At 48.7% G+C, this 19,301-nt stretch overlaps 1 protein-coding gene across 3 annotated transcripts in view; it reads left to right on the top strand.

Moving 5' to 3' along the window:
- The window catches only part of FAM193B (family with sequence similarity 193 member B), a 33,887-nt gene extending 14,586 nt beyond the window's left edge, over positions 1 to 19,301 (top strand). The window contains exons 1-10 of one of the 3 annotated variants that reach the window (XM_081185317.1): positions 5,252 to 5,377; positions 5,682 to 5,790; positions 5,895 to 6,111; positions 6,474 to 6,674; positions 7,219 to 7,615; positions 10,161 to 10,356; positions 10,825 to 11,061; positions 13,573 to 14,581; positions 16,657 to 16,732; positions 18,882 to 19,301. In XM_081185317.1, the coding sequence (XP_081041443.1) occupies positions 5,755 to 5,790; positions 5,895 to 6,111; positions 6,474 to 6,674; positions 7,219 to 7,615; positions 10,161 to 10,356; positions 10,825 to 11,061; positions 13,573 to 14,581; positions 16,657 to 16,732; positions 18,882 to 18,978 (2,466 nt within the window). In that variant the 5' untranslated portion in view covers positions 5,252 to 5,377; positions 5,682 to 5,754 and the 3' untranslated portion in view covers positions 18,979 to 19,301. Of the gene's footprint in view, positions 1 to 5,137; positions 5,378 to 5,681; positions 5,791 to 5,894; positions 6,112 to 6,473; positions 6,675 to 7,218; positions 7,616 to 10,160; positions 10,357 to 10,824; positions 11,062 to 13,572; positions 14,582 to 16,656; positions 16,733 to 18,881 lie in introns of those variants that run through there. The other 2 variants (XM_081185315.1, XM_081185316.1) reach the window with 2 other exon arrangements.

Here is a 19,301-nt window from a genome sequence, read left to right as displayed (position 1 = left end):
GCAGGCTGGTGGACAGGACCCTTCTTTCTCCCTCAGAGCTTGAGGGTTTTACTTTTGAATGACTCTTAACGTATTGTGCCTTACATACAGACTTCTCTTCAAGATCCATCTCTGGGAGACCAGCTTAACCTGTTTCTGCAGAAGCTGGCCATGGAGATTGATTGACTGATTCCTATGATAGCACTGCCATTTCTTTCATTCACCCTTCAGTTTGTTTGTTTTTTTAAAAAACCCAACATGAATAGAAAAAATAAAAAAGGAATTGATTGTTTTTATTCAGATTGGGCTCTGAATAAACATTCAAGTGACCGGACATAGTTAAGCTACAGTTTTTGAAAAAAAATATTTAAAAGGCAGGCTGCCTGCCCGAAATGGGGAAGGGGTCAAAATGGAGTAGTGAATCAGAACTGAATTCACTGGTAAATGCATGTCGAAAGGGTTGGTTCAAGCCATGTGGAAACGAGCAGCTTGCCCTGATTTTGAAGTATGTCTGCACACAGCCTGGGTTCCCCATACTTAAGAGTACTTTCTACCTACATATATTTCACGCGACCTCTGCCACCACAATGGGGAAACTCAGGAGTCAGTATTTGCTCAAGGTGATGCATTTTTGACATAGGGTGCAATTTTCATGCGGGGACTCTTTCTAAACAAGTGACTTCCTACGTGGAATAGCCCTGCAGGAGAATTAATCTGCACCAGACAGTTCATATCTGGATCAGACGCAAGACAAAACAAAGAGATAAGTGTTTGGCTGGTAATGTTCTCATCCGAAACCTCAGAAGAGGCGTAATGTTTAGAATTCAGGAGTGAGGAATCTGTGGCTCTCTAGAGTTGGAGTGCAACATTATTTGGAGGGCCACAAGTTCCCCATCCCTGAGTTAAATTGACATGATGGGGCAGGGCCATGTAGGCTCCCAGTGTGTTTTGACAGAGCAGCATGTTCACTAAAATGAGGGTGGAGGCAGTGGCGGAGCTTCATGCTTTGGCACCGAGGGTAGGGTGGAGAGCAGACGGGGGTGGGGCTGACGTGTGTCCTGGGCAGGGAGGCAGCCGCGATGGCACCCTGCCGTGATTTCACTGCCGGGGGCGGGGCGCTCCCCCCCCCCGCACTCCTCTTCCTCTGCCAGTAGGTGGAGGACACTGCTGGATGGGTGTAAAGTATCATCAGTAGGCAAAAGAGGGGGGAAAGGAGGGGCACTCACACACTTGCCTGTAGACTACTGATCAGAAGGAAGCAAAGAATGAGAGGGCAATACCTCCTAACTCAACCTCAGCACTCAAAATGAAGGCTGGATAGGATGAGAGAGAAGCTCTTGCTTCTTTAGGAAGGCCTACTTAAGTTTGTAGAACTATCATGGTTGTGGCACTTGTGGCTAGAAGCTGGAGCAGGAATAGGTGATGGTCAGGGCTGGCTCAAGACATTTTGCTGCCTGAGGCAGAGGACCAGCTGGTGCCCTCCCCCAACTAACCAACCAACCAGTCAGTCAGTCAGTCATTTTATTCATATTCCACCTTTCCAAGGTTAAAACCATGCTCAAGGTGGCTTACAATTTATTTTAAAAATGACATAACTACAAATGTAATACAAGTAATCCTAAATAATAAACAAATTGTCAAGAAGTTCACAACCAAATTGAACAATTTACACATAAATCATAAGATACAAAATGCAAGATACAAGAAGGTAACAACAACAACAGAAAAAAGCAACCAACAAAACCCCCTAAACGATGCCCCAGCTCCAAGGCACATACAGAAGCCAATTGGACTGGCATTTGAAATTTACTCCAATAATGATGAACAGGATCTTCCACTGTACTTGAGGGCAGCAGGCTAGCAGGATGGGCCACATGGCACACACAGCTCTGCCCACTCCCTGTACCTCAGTATCTGCCGCCTGAGGCAGTTGCCTCACTCTGCCTCATTGCAGGGCTGGCTCTGGTGAGGGTTGCTGTAGGTGTGTGAAGTAGAGGTGGTGGTGGTAGGGAGCTTATGACAAACTCGGGGACGTGTTTGCTAAGTCCAGGAGCAGCAACAACAGGCGAAATGGATACATTTCAGGGATCCCGGTAATAGATACTGCTTAAGCAGTAGATATATTTTTCATTACAGTGTGGGTTGGATAGCTGAAAGTAAAGACCTTCGGTTGCATTTACTCTAAGTGACATCAGGAGTTGTGGAAATAACGAGTGCTACTTCTTATACCCAAAGAGTTATTTCTTCCATCAACAATATTGAAATTTGTTCCAGAAAGTTTGGAATTTCCAAACAGGCATGACAAGGTTTGGAGTCCTGTGTTCTGAATCTGTCTCTTGCTGTGTCAGTCCTCCTTTTGAGAACTTCACTCCTTGATAGGGATTTCCAGGGAACAAAGGTGTGGTGAGAAGAGGCTTGCCTAGGGAACAAAGATGAGTGTGTTTTAAGGAGATGTTTGTCTGCCTTGCAGTGTTTAATTTAGGAGGTGAAATCAACATCTGATGATTGCCGGTGATAGGTGCATATTCTAGGATTAAAAACAACAACACTCATTTAAGAGAAGAGTTAAGGCATTTATGAAATCTCTCAGGCACCAAAAAGCATGGAAACAGTAAGTTAAGGCAACAGCCTTAGCTTCTCTGCCATGGAATTGGTAAAAACCTATGTATTACCTTAGCCTTTGCCAACCCAATGCCTTCCAGATGTTTTGGATGGTGACTGGCTGAAGTTGATGGGAGCTGCAGTCTAAAACATAGGTAGGCACAGTCTGATCTATATGCCGTGCCCATTTACAACTTAGCGTCTGTGCACACAAATTTTATCTTGGTTTTTCAGCCCAAATCTTCTATTTATATCAGTTGGGAGAACTCTGAAGCTGGGAAGCTGGTCTTTAGTTAGATATATAGTTTTACATTCTAAGGGTTGTATCCAATGAAATCAATGTGCAAGCAGAACAGATTTGGTAAACACAATGAAATTCCTCCCCCCCCCCCCGACTGTCAGCTCCCTAAATCTGTTCTGGTTCTTCCCTCCAACTCTCCAGCGCAGATTTGGAGGAGAGTAGAGAAGTTCCAGTGCACTTGCAGAAGTCATTCCATGCATGTAATGATTTAGTTGGATATAACCCTAAACTTTTGATTTGCTTACCTTAAGCTGTAAAGTACAAACTGTACATGTTGAACTGAAAGCAAAACCTGCAGAGTAGCTATCAAAACTGATCAGGATATCAGACTTGCACTTTTGCTTTGCTCTTCTTCTGAATTCTAAAGACTTACAAAGCAATCCAAAGTGGGTGGGAGAGAGAAGATCAAAGGTGAAGGAACCGCTGGGCTTCTGCCAGCAGAGTGGAAGGGGTGGGGGCTGTGAGCTAAGCCCCAGGAGTGCAGTCTAATGGAGTTGTGGCACCTTTTCTCTTGATATATACACACACATGCACACATCTGCTGGAGCACGTAATAATCAAAGTTTCATAGCAACACACCACACACAGGAATAAGCAGGAGCATGCCATGGCTAGGCATGTGCAAGGGTATGCCATATGCAGGCATGCACAAACAGATGCCCATTGCACAAGCAGCCCACCACTTTTGAACATGCACAGCAGCACAATGTCGCACGCAGAGCAGCTAGAAATGCACACTGCTCCAACCTGTTCCCTCTGGCAGCAACCCTTTTCCTTGGGGAAGCAGGTTCAACCAGAGGAACTTCAGTCTGCCCAACAGATCCATTTTGTCATACTTGCCCTTAGTTAAATTGTTTATTTAAAATGGGAACTTTGAACTGTCATAACTTTAGGAATACTTAACAGACTTTCACCAAAACAGCAATTTGGTTTTCTCGCTTACGTGAAAGGGGAAATTTCTAGGTATGTTTTGAGAAAAGGGGTGTGCAAAAACAGGACACAATTAAACTGCTATCACACATTGGCATTCTTGGATTTCCAGTGCCAGATTTCCTCCTGATAAGATAATTTGTCTTCATTCTGATGAATAGCATTTTCTGGTTTTATGATGAAAGAATGCAGAAAAAGAACCTCACCTTAAACTATAGAACCATGGAATTGGTAATTAATATTCTCTCACATACGCTGACAAGTTGTTGCTGATTGGACTCTCCCCCTCAGGGGGTGTGTCTGATTTTCTGGGCATGCTCTGAGGCTGCCAGCCCACATCCTGCTGTGGAACTACTCCTTTGTCACTTTCCTCTGTCACCCCTGCCCCCGAGCACACCTGTTCCTGCGGTGATTGTGAGAAGGGAACACCGGTTCTCCTTCTGTCTCCTCCTCATGCTGCACCCTTTGCCCCTTTGGGCTTTGTCTCACCTTGAGTCTGAGAACGACCATCTGCTTTGCAGCAGCAGTCAGATGCACGGCCCATTGTCCCAGGCTCCTCAGTCGGTGGGGAAATAATGCGACCCTGCCCCTAACCCTTCATGCCTGTCACCATCTCTAAGCAGTGCCGAGGCTGATTTGTCGCCTGGCTTCCGCCCCGGAGCCAGACAGGAAGCTGAAGGCCTTGTGTGGGAATGAAAGGAGCAGCCAGGAGAAGGTTTCTGCCTTACGGTTTGCAGCTGTTCCTCCGTCTTCAGCCGCACAGGAGCAAGGGGGAGCAGGCTGCCTGTCTTCTGGGCCCACAGGGCCTTGGGATAGTGCTGGAAGCATTGGGTGGGGGAAGCAGCGTCCTGTGCTGAGGCAGGAGTTGTGAGCTGGCGGACAACTGCGGGTGGGAGAATAAAAGGGACAGAGGGAACTGAGATACAGATCAGGCACCTTTGTGGCTCTCACACAGAAACACACATCCTTCTGCCATCACAGACTGTTCATTCCCTCTCCTGCTGCCCCGGATCTGCCACTCTGCTGTTGTGCTTAGTTCTGAGGTCGCTTAGTGTGAACAGTATTGTAGTAATAGCAGAGTTAGGCAGGAAGCACTAGAAAATCTTTTCCGGGAGCATCCAACTGTTGGCTGTCTGGATGGCCTGTTTGCCCACAGGTTTGCAAGAGCTCTGTGGGAAAGCCATGACATGACAAAAGGTATTGCCCTAATCCAGATTTGGGGATTTTCCTAAGCATATCCTGTCGCCATAGCGCATGGCCCAGTGCTCCCCAGGCTCGTGTCCCCTGTGAGCAACCCTCGCTTTCTGTGTGTTTGCCCTGCTGCAGGTGCTGCCCACCTCCAACCAGTCGGTGCAGACGTGCTGCTTGCTGTGCCACCGGGAGCGTAAAGATTGGGGAGGGCCATCCCACAATGGGCTGATCTCTCCGGGGGAGCGGCTGCCTCCGGATTTTGTACCGACGCTGGTGCAGAACCTGTTGGGAGAGATGCCGCTGTGGATCTGCCAGAGCTGCAGGCAGAGCGTGGAAGAGGAAGAAAGGAGGGCAGTCCAGGAGCAGGCGCTGGCGGTAAGCATTTAACCCCACCAGAATGCACGCCATCACTCACTCTGGGACAGATGTTATTGGGTCAAGGAGGGTTAACTGCTGTGAAGCCAGCAGTCTATATAAAAGGCCTTCCTGGATTGGTCAAGCTGCACTGCACACCCTTGACCACTGTCGGATGGCTGTGTTATGTTCTGGGACCCTAACTGCTCCCAGCTCTAGGCTGTGTAACTTGCCAGCTTTGGCTTGAGTGAATGCATTGCCTACAACAACAGGGCCTTGACTCTTTTCTTTCTTGTCACTGTCATCATTTGCGGTGGTGGGAAAGGGAATGAGAGTAGAGGTAAGACTAGACAAGCCTGTCTCCTCACCGAGAGTCTGCGTCCTCCTGGGCAAGTGCCATGGTGGGTCCAGGACAAGAATTGGTTGGAGCAAAGGTTAGTCCAATGTTACTATTCCTCACAGATCAGCCATGAGCTTACCCTTCCAAGCAGACGTGTTGCATTGGATTTGTGGTCTGAGCCGCCCATTCTCTTCCCAGGTCTCGCTGTCACATACGGCCTGCAAGTCACAGTCCTGCGGGGCAGGCTCCCACTCCTCTTCGTCTTCGTCATCTTCATCCTCGTGCCACGGGAACTCGGGAGACTGGGACCCCAGCTCCTTCCTGTCTGCACACAAGCTCTCGGGGCTCTGGAACTCCCAGCATGCCAATGGGGCAGCTCAAGGGAGCTCCCTGGGCGGAACACCAGTTGTACCAGGTAAGTTCATGTTGCCCCTGGGCCAGTGATGCTCTTCTCCCTTCTAGATGCGGGGTTCTCCCTACAGCTTCTTTATGGAGGCTATGCCAGTAGTCATTGGGAGGGGGTGTGGAAATTGCTTAACAGTGTGAGGAAGTGCTAGCATCTGGCAACCTATATCAATACATTTTGTCAGAGAAGGGATGACCATGCACAAGCCTGTCTTGCTCTTCTCCTGAGGGAGAGTAATTCTTTATATGAAGGTCCCTGCTTACTGAGGTCTTCCCACCAGAGGCCTTTTGCAACCCAGATGAGGTGCCACAAGTGGGGAGGTGAGTGAGGGGCCTGGAGAGCAGCCAGCTCCATCTCTGACTCCATTTCAGGTGACAAGCACCCCGGCCTCCCTCCGGAGTGTGCCAGCCAGGCCCCTGCTGTGGGAGGTGGGCTCAAAGCCTGCCCTTACAGCCACGCGCTCTCCCCAGCTCCCAGCGGCACCCCAGGCTCGCCTCTGCCTACCTCACTCGACTTCTGCAAAACTCTTCCCAAGCAGTTCAAGAGCATGTGCCGGAGACCCACCCCGCCAGGTCTGTATGGGCGGGGCCTGGGGAAGGCCAGCTGACCACATCCGCAGGGCAAAAAGTGGCAGCACATTGCCGGGCTCACTACTGTGGAATCTTGCCTCCTCTCGGGGCCAGCTCCTTGGGCTGAGTGAGACCTTAGCACAGCCCCAAAGGGCAAGGGTTGCCCCCCTTTCCCCTTCTGAGAGCTGTGGGTTTAAAATGTTAAACATGTCATATGTGTGGCCAAACACCCTATCATGTTTTGAGGAAACATGTTATGTTGCAAGCCCTGGTATGTTGGAAAGTACCACAGCTACAGGGAAGCTTCTAGCTGAGAATATGATCACCAGGTTGGGTTGGCTTGAGCGGCATGCCTGGGTGTATGGCCATAGAGCCTTGGAGGTATTCTGGGAGGGGCAGTACTTCTGGGCAAGAACCTTGTGGTGCAGAGGTCTCCATGGTGGGGAAGCTTAGCACCCGTGGAATGTTTTGCCCCTTGTAGTAGTGTGTGAAAAGTCTGCTGTCCAGGATTGGCCCTAATAGCTCTCTCTTTTCCATCTGGCTGCAGGAGAGGCCTTCCACTCCTCGGAGCACCACCGGCATGTGGACCTCACTGCTCCACCCAACAGCCCCACAGGCCTCCCCTCGCAGCCGCCGGCACTCCTCCCGACAAAGCAGATGCCTGCCCACCCTGGGCCCTTCAGCTCCCCTCCTCACGTCCACCTGAGCTCCTCACCGCAGGCGGCCCCCTTCCCTGCGCCAGCCCTCAGTCCACACACACCGGTGCCCAAGCCAGGAGCAGACTCCCCTCCCACTGGATCTTGCAAGAGCCCACACCTGCCAACTGCCAATGTGCCACTGCTGAAGATACCGCCTCCCGTAGGCTGCACTCATCCATGCAACGGCCATTGCAGTGGCTCCTTGGGTCCTCCAACTGCCTCGCATCAACTGCCCAGCACCAACAGGTGAGTGGAGCCCTGGGCATAGGGTTGCTGATAGGAATGTGCCCAGCACCTTCCTGGGGTAATTTGCCACTTGGCTGAAGTCATGCTTGCTGCCATTGGCTGTAGAATATGTGGCATTCATTTTAGGATTGCAGCCTAAGGACGATTATCTCTGCTCAGTGTGAGTGAACCATTTGAAACTCCAGGCAGGTGGATAGACTAGGGGTACCTCTACAGTGTCACTATTTTGCTGGGGGGGGGGGTTAAGTGCATATCAGAACTGCAGGATGGCACAATTAAAGTTGATTAAAGCTTTCTGTTGGTCTAGCCCAAGGTTTCTCAAACTTGGGTCCCCGGCTGTTGTTGGTCTACAACTCCCATCATCACTAGCTAGCAGGACCATTGGCCAGGGATGATGGGAGTTGTAGTCCAACAACAGCTGGGGTCCCAAATTTGGGAAATCCTGGCCTAGTTAGTGTAGTAGATCCACCTTCAAAAAAGTGGACATTTGCACCTTGGAAATGACAGGAAAATGTATGAGATGGAGGAGTGATTATTGGGAGGATGTGTAGGCATCCTGCAAACAAATTCAGGATGAATGCAGGATAATTTCTCGTTGTCATGTAACTGCTCTACAAACAAATAACGATGAGCCTAATTGCCCTGTATACTTCGTGCAAGCAAATGAAGGTGAATGCTGAATTAACAGGACTTTTGGAGAAGCCATCTTTTCACCTGTGTTGTCTAGGCAGCTGAATGGGCAACTTGGTCTTCTTTCCCTGCTGTGTTCTCTCCAGCTCCCAAAGGAGGCTTGTGTTCAATCCTGTCCTAAAAAATTGAAACCAGAGGCAGTCTGTGACTTCTGCGCCTGAGGGGATTGCTGTTACAGTAGGGATGGCTTGAGCATTTGCTCGTCTAGATTTAGTGATGCTTACCACGAACCATTTGGAGAGAGGGCCTGTCCAACCTGCTGGGACCAATGCATGAGGCAGGGTTTTTTTTTAGCTCTTAGAAGTGCCAGTTCTGGATAATGTTATTTTGGGCATAGCTGTCCCGCCATTGTTGGAGCTTCACTTGCTCTGTTAAGAGTCAGTGCTGGCATAACATTTTTCTTTCCATAAAAAAATATAAATGAAAAAAGTTACACTAGAATGCAAACTCCATATAGTTTTGGAACGAAAGAGCTGTGAATGAGAGCGGGCAGGAATCTCTCCCACTCATGGATCTATCCTACAGAGTCCACAAACCTTTTGTATTCCATTGAAACTTTTTTCATGAATATTTTGCCATGAAGGAAAAAGTTATTTCAGAACCTGTTGTTAAGTGTTGCAAAGTAATATTATTGGCCTTCTCTGAAGACGGGGGTGCTGGAGCGCTGCAGGGTTTGATCCCTATTTTCCATTGTGTTTGCCATTTTTTAGCCATATTATAGCCTCTTTTTAATTCTTAGCCCTGCAGCATTTCAGCATCAGAACTGGTCTAATTTCTGTGTTGATGCTGCACTTTCAAAGCCTTCTGCTTTCTCAGGCTTAACCCCCCCTCGCAGCACCCACCCACCCCCCGAGTTCAATCTTCAGGCCTCTGCAGGGTTGAGGAGACGATGAAGCATTTTGTTTTGTTTGCTTCAATCATTTGTGTTGCATGTTTTCATGCAAGTGTCCAAGATGGCTCACAACAATAAATAAATAAGCCCTCATCAAACAAAAAAATAAGCAAACAGTAAAAAACAACAACACTAGTCTGGTATCTAAACGGAAACAAGAACTGGTGTCAAATATTTCATTATTGCAACCAGAATTTTTTTTTTTTTTATTTCACAGAATGTATTTCACTTGATCGTAAGAAAAAACCTCAAAAAATAGAAGTTACTTATAAATGGAAGCGAACATGAGGCCCACAGATAAAAGATTGGCTGAATAAGGTTTAGAACACGTTGTACATGTTTAAATGGACTCACCTAGTATAATCCCAAGAAGGAAAAAAAACAGTTGCTTAATATAATAAATTTGGAATTCCATAATTGGAATTCCGAACTATACATTTTCAGGAGAATATACCCAGTGATAGTTCGGGGGTTTTTTGTGTTGTTGTTTATGTAATAATGAAACCTGCTTATTACTGAGGGCTGAGTAATTTTACATATACTATATATGTATGATACACAACCTACATAGGTATAGACTCAGTAAACAGCTTTAAAACCTCCCCCCCCCAAAAAAAAAAGGCAGACTGCAGAAACATTCATAATCTGTCAGTGGAGGCCCAGGGAAGAGAAGATTGCTTTCATTCCAATGCCAGGTGAAAGCCCCTTTGGGGAGTGAACTCCAAAGATGGGGTGTTCCAACAACAGAAAGTCCCCTTTCTCTAACAGTCTACCTGCCTGGTCCTCTTGAAGGCAGTGACATATAGAACAGGGTCTGTACAGATGAACTCGGTCAGGCATTTTGCTCACAGACCACCTAGGGCTTTGTAGACCAAAACCAGCACTTAGAATTGAGCTTGGAGGCCAGTTCAGCCCATCTGCCTGGCCTGCCTCTCACCTGCCTGTTCTTCCTTCCTCTTGCAGGGATCCTTCCTGCAAAGGTCACAAGTTCCCCAACGGTACAAGCTGCCACGCACCACAGTCCTGCGAGGCAGACGAGGGGCTTGGCGAGGACGAGGACAGCAGCTCCGAGCGCAGCTCCTGCACCTCGTCCTCCACAACCCAGAAAGATGGAAAGTTCTGCGACTGCTGCTACTGTGAGTTCTTCGGCCACAACGCGGTAAGTAGAATAGAGTCAGCAGCATCCATGACCTTCACTCACAGACTTGTTTCTATGTGGGCGGCTTGGAAAAACACCATGTTGACAATACACGCATGGCATGCATCATTGCTCATCTCTCTTGGCCTTGGTAGCCTTGAGATTAGCTTCTCTCTCCACCCCCAAACCCCAGTATTCTAGCCTTGGACTTCCACACAGTTCTCTCAACCCTGTCATTTCCTCTCGTTCCTGTCCTGAGCTGCTGAAATAAAGCCCTGCTGTTGCATCTTGCACTCAGCTGTTCCAGCTTTGGGGCCTCTGTAGTGTCAGTGGTTACGTGGATGGAACTAGCTGTGGATCTCAGCTCAGCCTTGGGCCTATCAGAGGGGAGAGAGAGCAGGAAAGCACATGGTTTCTGTCAGTGGCAGTTGTAGATCAGTAACCATCTCCTGCACCCGCAGCAGACCAATAGCCCAACTCTGTCCGCAGCCTCCGGCCGCCCCCACGAGCCGGAACTATGCCGAGATCCGGGAGAAGCTGCGCTCCCGGCTGACCAAGAGAAAAGAGGAGCTCCCTCAAAAGCTGGGGCACAGCAGCAGCTCGGGAGAGCCGGCGGTCGATCACCGGGACGTGGATGAGCTCCTGGACTACATCAACAGCACAGAGCCGAAGCCCCTGAACAGTGCCAAGGCTGCCAAGCGTGCACGTCACAAGCAGAAGAAGAAGGTGGGCTGGGTGTGCGTGCGTGGATGAGTGTGCAAAAGAGAGCGTACGCTGGCCCACAGCTTCTTGGAGATTGAATGTGAAGGGGAAGAGGGTAAGGATCATTTCAGAATCCTGATAGAATGAGTCCATCGATTAGGGGGAACAGTTTAAATCTTGGCCCTAGCTAGGGATGGAAATGGGATAGAACTTGCTCAGAAACTAATCTGATTTTTTTATAGTATGTCCTTTCTTCATAGAAGTGGGGCAGTTATGCCTCAGTCCCCAGTTGTGTATGTGTTTGGGTGGGCAGATGACTGTAGATAAAAGAGTTAAACAGAAAGGAAGATGAACTATTTGACAAATATCTGTCGCTTCCCCATGTCGACTTTTGACATATTTTCATAATTGATACAGACGCCAAAATGCATAGTGGCATAATAAGATCACAAGGTGTTTTCTTTCTTTCTTTCTTTCTTTCTTTCTTTCTTTCTTTCTTTCTTTCTTTCTTTCTTTCTTTCTTTCTTTCTTTCTTGCAAATAGATACTTCAGTTTCACCCTTATCTAAGTATTGCTAATGAGTGTTGTGAGTACCTCTGGGCCTGAACTGAGCCATATGAAACAGGGCTCTCCCTCCAGTATATCCACACGTGAGCATGCCAAGCAGCTAGCTTGGGTTCTTTTGTGAAGGGATTCATTCTGAAGCTTGTCTATGCTATAGGGGAATTCCTGAACATATGAAACTGTGTTATGCAGAATCAGACCACTGGTCCACCTAGCCCTGCAGTCACTGCTCTGACTTGCAATGGTTTTCCAAAGTTTTATGCTGATGTCTTTCCCATCCTTGTTAACTTTTTAAATAGACATTTCAGGAACATTCTGCATGCACAGCCTGTGCTGTGTATGCTACAAGAACACTTCATTGATGTTTACTCGAAGGGTGCCGACTTGGCTGTTAACCTGTACGAACACTCCTTGACTACTTAGTATGTTTCAGTAATGCTGTTTTGCCTGGCATTTCACGTTATTCACAAGTTGCTATGTATCTGCAAGGAACTCAGTTTCCCTACTACCTTTGCAAACAGGAGATGTGATCTCTTTCACAGAGAGATGAAAGAGGTGAATTTAAGCTCTCTCTCCTCAGATTCTCTTTTTTTATATTTTTTTATATATAATATTTATTCAAAGTTTAAGGTTTCAAAAAGAAAAAAACCAATACAAAATATAAAAAAGGATACAACAGTAACAGAAAAGGAAGAAAAAGAAGGTATAAAAATACATTCAATTAAATTTTTTTTTACAAAAAAGAACAGATTAAACCTTTACATAGCTTTCTTCCTTTACTTATTTCCTTGACCTCCTCACACCTGCCAATTTTGTATTCTAATTCAAATCGTTTTTTCAGCAAATCCTTTCAACCTTATTTTCAGTTAAGTAATTTAATTTAAAATAATATAGTTTAACGTCCTCTCTTTCATCACTTTCATCAACTCCTTTTTACTTAAACCTTTATCTCATATCTACCAAAACTACCTAATTTTCTTTTTCCAACACCTTTCTAACAGTCCTTAATTTTACAATATTTTTGAAGATATACTTTAAATTTTTTCCACTCTTCTTCCACCGACTCTTCTCCTTGGTCCCGGATTCTGCCAGTCATCTCAGCCATCTCTCCTCAGATTCTCATGCACTTTTTATCATGCCTGATTCTTATTCACACACACACACACACACAGAGTGTAAACTAGTCAGAAGTTGAAGTGAATTAAGGTTGTTTATACAATTGTTGTTGTTATATCACATTATATTCCACCTTTTCCTCCAAGGAGCTCAAGGTGGCATGTACATGGTCCTCCCACCTCCTGATTTAACCCCCACAACAACCCTGTGAGGTAGGTTAGGCTGAGAGAAGCCAATGACTGGCCCAAGGTCACCACCCAGCGAGAGCTTCAGGGCCGAGTGGGGATTTGAACCCTGGTCTCTCCCAGATCCTAACCATCATGCCACACTGGCTCTCTCACACTGGGTTATTGACCGAGGATGCCTGGTCAGTGAAATGGGCCCCTTCAGTCTTTCTCTCTTGTGTTCCTCAGTTGCTGCTGAGCTGGGGGAGGCAGCGTGAAAGTGTAACTGTGTTTCTCTGCTTGCAACCTTCCTGCCCCACACCCACCCCAAATGCTCCAGCGCCACATGAACTAAGTTTAGGGCCTGAGGTGTAGCAACCTTCTGCAGCTTGTACACACAGGGAAATGGCTGTGGGAAATTGCTGGCAACGCATCTGTTCCTTAAGGTTTGTTACCATAGCACAGGCTTTGTGTATGCCAGTTCCCAGTGCCAATTCCCAAGTGCACGGTGGTTTGCCGTAGTCCCCATGCAGCTGCATAGAAGTAGTTACTGTCAGCAGCTGAGAAGCAGGGGCCTCTTCATCCAGCCAGCCGGAGTTTGGCTGCCATCCTCACCACAGTCCCTCTTCTCGGTTGCCAGTAGGAATACTAGAACGACTCGAGTTCATGTTGCTAACTTCTGGACTTTCAGGAGAAAGAGAAGGCCCAGCTGGAGGCGGAGGCCCAGAAGCGAGTGGACCGGACCCCACCCACGGGTCAGGACCAGGAGCTGGCTGAAGAGAAGCTTCTGGAGTGGCCCCAGCTAGAACTGGAGCGAGTGAACAATTTCCTGAGCAGCCGACTGCAGGAGATCAAGAACACCATCAAGGACTCCATCCGTGCCAGCTTCAATGTCTACGACCTCAACCTGGACGTCAACGACTTCCCAAAGAAGGCAGCCGTGCTAGAGCAGAAGAACCTGCTCTCCCACCTCAACGGCTCCTCGGAGCTGCAGGAGATTGACCTCGACCTGTCTCCGCTTAGCCTGGGCACGCCACACAACCACACGTTGCTGCGGAGCGAGGTGGCCTCCCGATGGGTAGAGAGCCCAGGCGAGGTGCCGCCCCCGCCGCCCCCAGCTTGTGAGAATGGCGTGGTGAAGCGACTCAACGCCGTCCCCAACCTCTCGCGCATGATCTGGGTCCAGTCCCCCAAGCCAACAGACTCTCCCCTGGAGAGTGGGGCCGGCCACGAGTCCAAGGAGGCGGCCCCGGGCAGAGGAGCGGAGCTGCAGGAGCAAGCGCCCACCACCGGGAAGCAGAGGAAGGGCAAGAGGCAGAACTGCCCGACCAAGAAAGGGGAGGCTCTCGCTTTGAGCAGTGAGGCTTCTGGCTCCAAGGGGGTGGGGCAGAAGAACCCCCTGAAGGGTACGGCTCCCGAAGCCCCGAGAGGAAGCAGCGTGGAGCATGGCGATGGGGCCAGAGGGCTGCGGCAGGGGCAGGGCTGGGGTTGCGGCGGCTCTAAGGTGGACAAAGAGAAGAGTGCGGAGGGCAGGAGCCGGAGAGGGGAAGGCAGAACCGACCAGGCCGAGCAGGAGCCTGTTTCCTTGGGGACTGGCGAGCGGCATCTGCCCCATACAACTGTGCCAGATGACTTGCCCCAGCCAAAGGGCAAAGGCAAGAAGAGTAGGAACAAAATGGAGAAAGCGAGCCCTTCCATTGGTGAGTATGTGGAAGGCTTTCCCTGTATTTGGGCTGTTATTTCTGCTCTCTGGCTTTTTCACAAAAATAGAGAGTTGGAAGGGACCACAAGGGTCCATCAGTTGCAATGCAGGGATCTTTTGCCCAATGTGGGGTTCGAACCCACAACCCTGAGATTGAGTCTCCTGCTCTACTGACTGAGCTATCCCAGCTTCTCATTAAGATTGGGGTGGGCCCCTTATGCACTCAGGACGTTGGCGCTTCTGAGGCCCATTATATACTGGTGAGGCCCACCAAGTGCATGACAGCTGCCGGTCCTGTTATGAAGGCTAGTGAGAGGGCAGGTACTAGCGTACATCCTGAGGGCATGCATAACAGCCTAGAATCTGGGTATGTTTTGGACGAACACTTTAAAAAACTGCAAAAGTACAGTGGTGCCTCGCAAGACGAAATTAATCCGTTTCGCGAGTCTCTTCGTCTAGTGGTTTTTTCGTCTTGCGAAGCAACCCTATTAGCGGCTTAGCGGATTAGCACTATTAGCGGATTAGCGGCTATTAAAGGCTTAGCGGCTTAGCGGCTAAAAGGCTATTAGCGGCTTAGGGGCTTAGAAAAGGGGGGGGGAGCGAAAAAGAATCGGAACACTCGCAAGACATTTTCGTCTTGCAAAGCAAGCCCATAGGGAAATTCGTCTTGCGAAGCAGCTCAAAAACGGAAAACCCTTTCGTCTAGCGGGTTTTCTGTCTTGCGAGGCATTCGTCTTGCGGGGCACCACTGTACCAGGGAGACTACCCCATCTGCATTATACATTCAAAGTAGTATCACACCACTTTAAACAGTCAAAGAATTCTGGGAAGTGTAGTTTAAGGGTTCTGACAGTTGTTAGGAGAATTCTCCTCATAGAATTACACTTCCCAGAGAGGCTGAACAATCAGTGCCTCTTGCCTCTGGAGATTGTATGTCTGTGCAGGGAATAGAGGTCTCCTAACAACTCTCAACAATGGGACGCGGGTGGCGCTGTGGGTAAAAGCCTCAGCGCCTAGGACTTGCCGATCGAAAGGTCGGCGATTCGAATCCCCGCGGCGGGGTGCGCTCCCGCTGCTCGGTCCCAGCGCCTGCCAACCTAGCAGTTCGAAAGCACCCCCCGGGTGCAAGTAGATAAATAGGGACCGCTTACTGGCGGGAAGGTAAACGGCGTTCCGTGTGCTGCGCTGGCTTGCCAGATGCAGCTTGTCACGCTGGCCACGTGACCCGGAAGTGTCTTCGGACAGCGCTGGCCCCCGGCCTCTTAAGTGAGATGGGCGCACAACCCTAGAGTCTGTCAAGACTGGCCCGTACGGGCAGGGGTACCTTTACCTTTACCTTTAACAACTCTCAACACCCATAACAAGCTACAGTTCTCAGGATTTTTGTGGGGAAGCGACGGCTATTTAAAGTGCTGTGATACTGCTTTAAATGAATAGTGCCCCATACAGTATCCTGAGTGTGAGCTATGCACATTTTCTGGACCAATCTGGATTTTTAAAAAGAATTTGGAATATTGCGGCAAGAGTTGATGTTGTGAAGGTGCAGGAGAGACATTGCTGTTAAAACAGCTGTATGTAGGGCTAAGGTTTAATGGGGGTAAGGTGAGACAGCTTTTGTGGCCTGCTCAGCTCCCTAAGGCCCAGCTCAAAACTCTGTGTATTTTCAGACTTCTCCCTGCAATTATGAGAGCATGTTGGCATTGATTGAAACTGAGATTCTCATAAAGCCAGGCTTAGAAGTGTGGAATTTTGCATACCCTTTAACTGCACTTTCCTATGTTCCCACTGAAAATTATTTTTATCCCACCAGTGCTTGCTGTACATCACAAACTTTGGGTAGTCACACTGTGTCACACCTCTCGCTTTCTCTGCTTTGGGCCAGTGGTTGTGGACTTGGGCACCTTGAGCATCACTGCAGGGGAGTCTCCTGGCTTGGGCAGCTAGTGATGTTTGAGTGGTGTGAGGCATGTGCCTGGTTTGGAAGGGAAGGAGGAGATCCCTGTCGCTGACTCTGAGCAGCTCTCGGGCCCAGCTAACTCATTCTTCTTCTTTTTCACTGTTGTGATTTGTTAGATGATGTGTTCCTGCCCAAAGACTTAGATGGTGTGGAAATGGATGAGACTGACAGAGAAGTGGAATACTTCAAGAGGTAAGACTTGGTCCCGATAAACTGTGGAGTCCTGGGATCAGGGCCTTGCAGACGAGAAATAAATCAATGCCATACATCAGGGATGTGGAACCTCGGATCTGGGAACTAAATGCAGATACTTCCTTGGGGTCCTCGCCAGACCACACACACCCTCTCCCGGGGCAACATCCCTCCCTGCTCCCTCCCTGAGTGTTTTTGCCTTGCTGGAATGTGCCTTGAACACTGATAGTTCCTCTTGCTTGCCTGCATGGAGGAAGGAGAGAGGTGTGTGCATGTGTGTAGAAATCGTACAGGGGCAAATGTCACCTCTGTTGCTTTCTCCACTTTTGCCTCTGGCACCACCCGCATTTGGTACGTGATGCCCAGAAGGTTGCCCGGAAGGGAATGAGGCCCTTGAGCTGAAGATGGTTCCCCATTTCAACCACATATGGATGAGACTAGCGCAGGCAGTCTTTCTATTTCTTCCCCATCATTCACAAATTTCCAGAGGTGTCTTGATGTAAATACATGGGCCCTGCAGTGTCACATCATTTGATGTTGTAGTGAGAAGAGGTGCCATCCATCAGCATGTCAGAGAGGACGAGTCCTGACTCAGTGTATTATGGGGAGGAGGGTACTGGGCAGGCTGTTCTCATGGCAGTGATCAAGGCCAAGTTTATCAATGTGAGAGAATGGGATGGATCATCATTTCCACTACACTCTTTCAGAGTCTTGAGAGATGTGCCACCTCAGCATTTCAACCTACTATTTAGGCAGGGCTAGCAACCTTTATAAGTCAAGCTGTTGCTTAATTAATATTTCCATTAAACTGAAATTCCATGCATATCAACTGATGGTGGTAAAAGGCATTTTGAGCCATTTGGGTGTCCATGGGTAAAGCTGGATCCAAAAGCACCCATAAGCTGTAAAGTTAATTCTTCAGGGGGAATTTCAGCCCCATCCCAGAGAAATTGAAGACCATCTCCATGAGCTAGCATATCCTCTGCTAACAGCAGTTTGGTTTTGTTGGATTGAACTTCAGTTTGTTGGCCCTCAGTGGACTCCTTACTGACTCCAGAAACCTGTTCTGGATATCCAGTGCATCTGGATTAGATGAAAAACAGAAGGAGAGCTGAAGTCACCTCACTCCAAGCTACGCCTGTGGTTTAACACATGTGGGACAAGTTCCCTACAGCACCCCAGAGTACAAGTGTCATGTAGCAGCAGTCTGCAAGTACCACCTATTGTCAGAGAGAGCCATCAAAGCATGATAGTCCAGGAAAATCTGAATATGTGGTTCTGCCCACCAGCTCAAGCCCAGAAGGAGGAGATTGAAAACTGACTGCTGCCTGGGAAAAGCATCTTAGGTCCAGAGAGAATTTCTTCAGGAGTGGTCTCCCATTTCCTTTCTTCAAGGAGACCAGAGTCACATCTTCTCTGAGCTTCCTATATCAAGTTGTTCATTCCTCTTTGGCTAAAAGGAATAACCAAATTCACCCATACCCTTTTTGATGAGCTACCTGCCCTATAGTCCCTAAAAATCTTGGCTTCTATGCTGCAAACAGCACACACTTTGTATCTTCTTCCTCAGCTTTGTCCAGCATCCCTGCCTATGTTGCCTGTCTCTGCCAGTAGGACCTGTCCTATCTTTGTGTTGTCCTGCAACATTCTTTCCAAAGTATTTTCATCACAGAAGTGGTGCCGCCTGGTGCCATTGTGCTGTTAGCCCTTTGCCCCTTAAAATCATTAGGATGTTTGTGGACATTCCTTGTTGAACAATCTGAGCAACTCCATGAGGGAGTAGGGGGAAGTTCACAGAAGAAGAAGAAGAAGAGTTTGGATTTGATATCCCGCCTTTCACTCCCTTTAAGGAGTCTCAAAGCGGCTAACATTCTCCTTTCCCTTCCTTCCCCACAACAAACACTCTGTGAGGTGAGTGGGGCTGAGAGACTTCAAAGAAGTGTGACTGGCCCAAGGTCACCCAGCAGCTGCATGTGGAGCAGCAGGGAATCGAACCCGGTTCCCCAGATTACGAGTCTTCCGCTCTTAACCACTACACCACACTGGCTCACAGGAGACAGGCAGCTATATTATATGTGTGAATAAAACAAGGGTCCCTCAGCCCCATCATTTCCTCTCACTAGTTGTTTTTTTTTTCCTGTACTTGCAGGTTTTGCCTGGACTCAGCCAAGCAGACCCGGCAGAAAGTGGCTGTGAACTGGACCAATTTCACCCTGAAGAAAACCACTTCGAGTGCAGCTCAGTGAGGTGTGCGGTGCACCCCTGGTATAGGTGCAGGGCCCCACACCTCGCCTTCCCTCCCCAAACCCATAGACAGACACTTGGCCTCACCATCCCTTGCTCTTTCCCCCTCCCCCCTCCCCCTGGGGCTTCTATTCCTAGCCTATAGGCAAGGCCTGGACAGCCCTTGCGTCCCTCACCTCGTAAGTGTTCGACGTTCGGGGAGATGCTGACTGAGCCGCCCCGAGCCCAGGGGCAGTCTTGATCGGCCAAGGCCCAGCGTGGCACAGGGACCAGGCTGCACCCAATAAAGGACTTTTTAATTTTTTATTTTATTTAAAAAACCCAA

Source organism: Podarcis bocagei (genome assembly GCF_964188305.1).
Source record: "Podarcis bocagei genome assembly, chromosome: 2".
Taxonomy (NCBI): domain Eukaryota; kingdom Metazoa; phylum Chordata; class Lepidosauria; order Squamata; family Lacertidae; genus Podarcis; species Podarcis bocagei.
The sequence above is the reverse complement of the archived record's forward strand: the minus strand, read 5'-3'. Positions and strand labels throughout refer to the sequence as shown.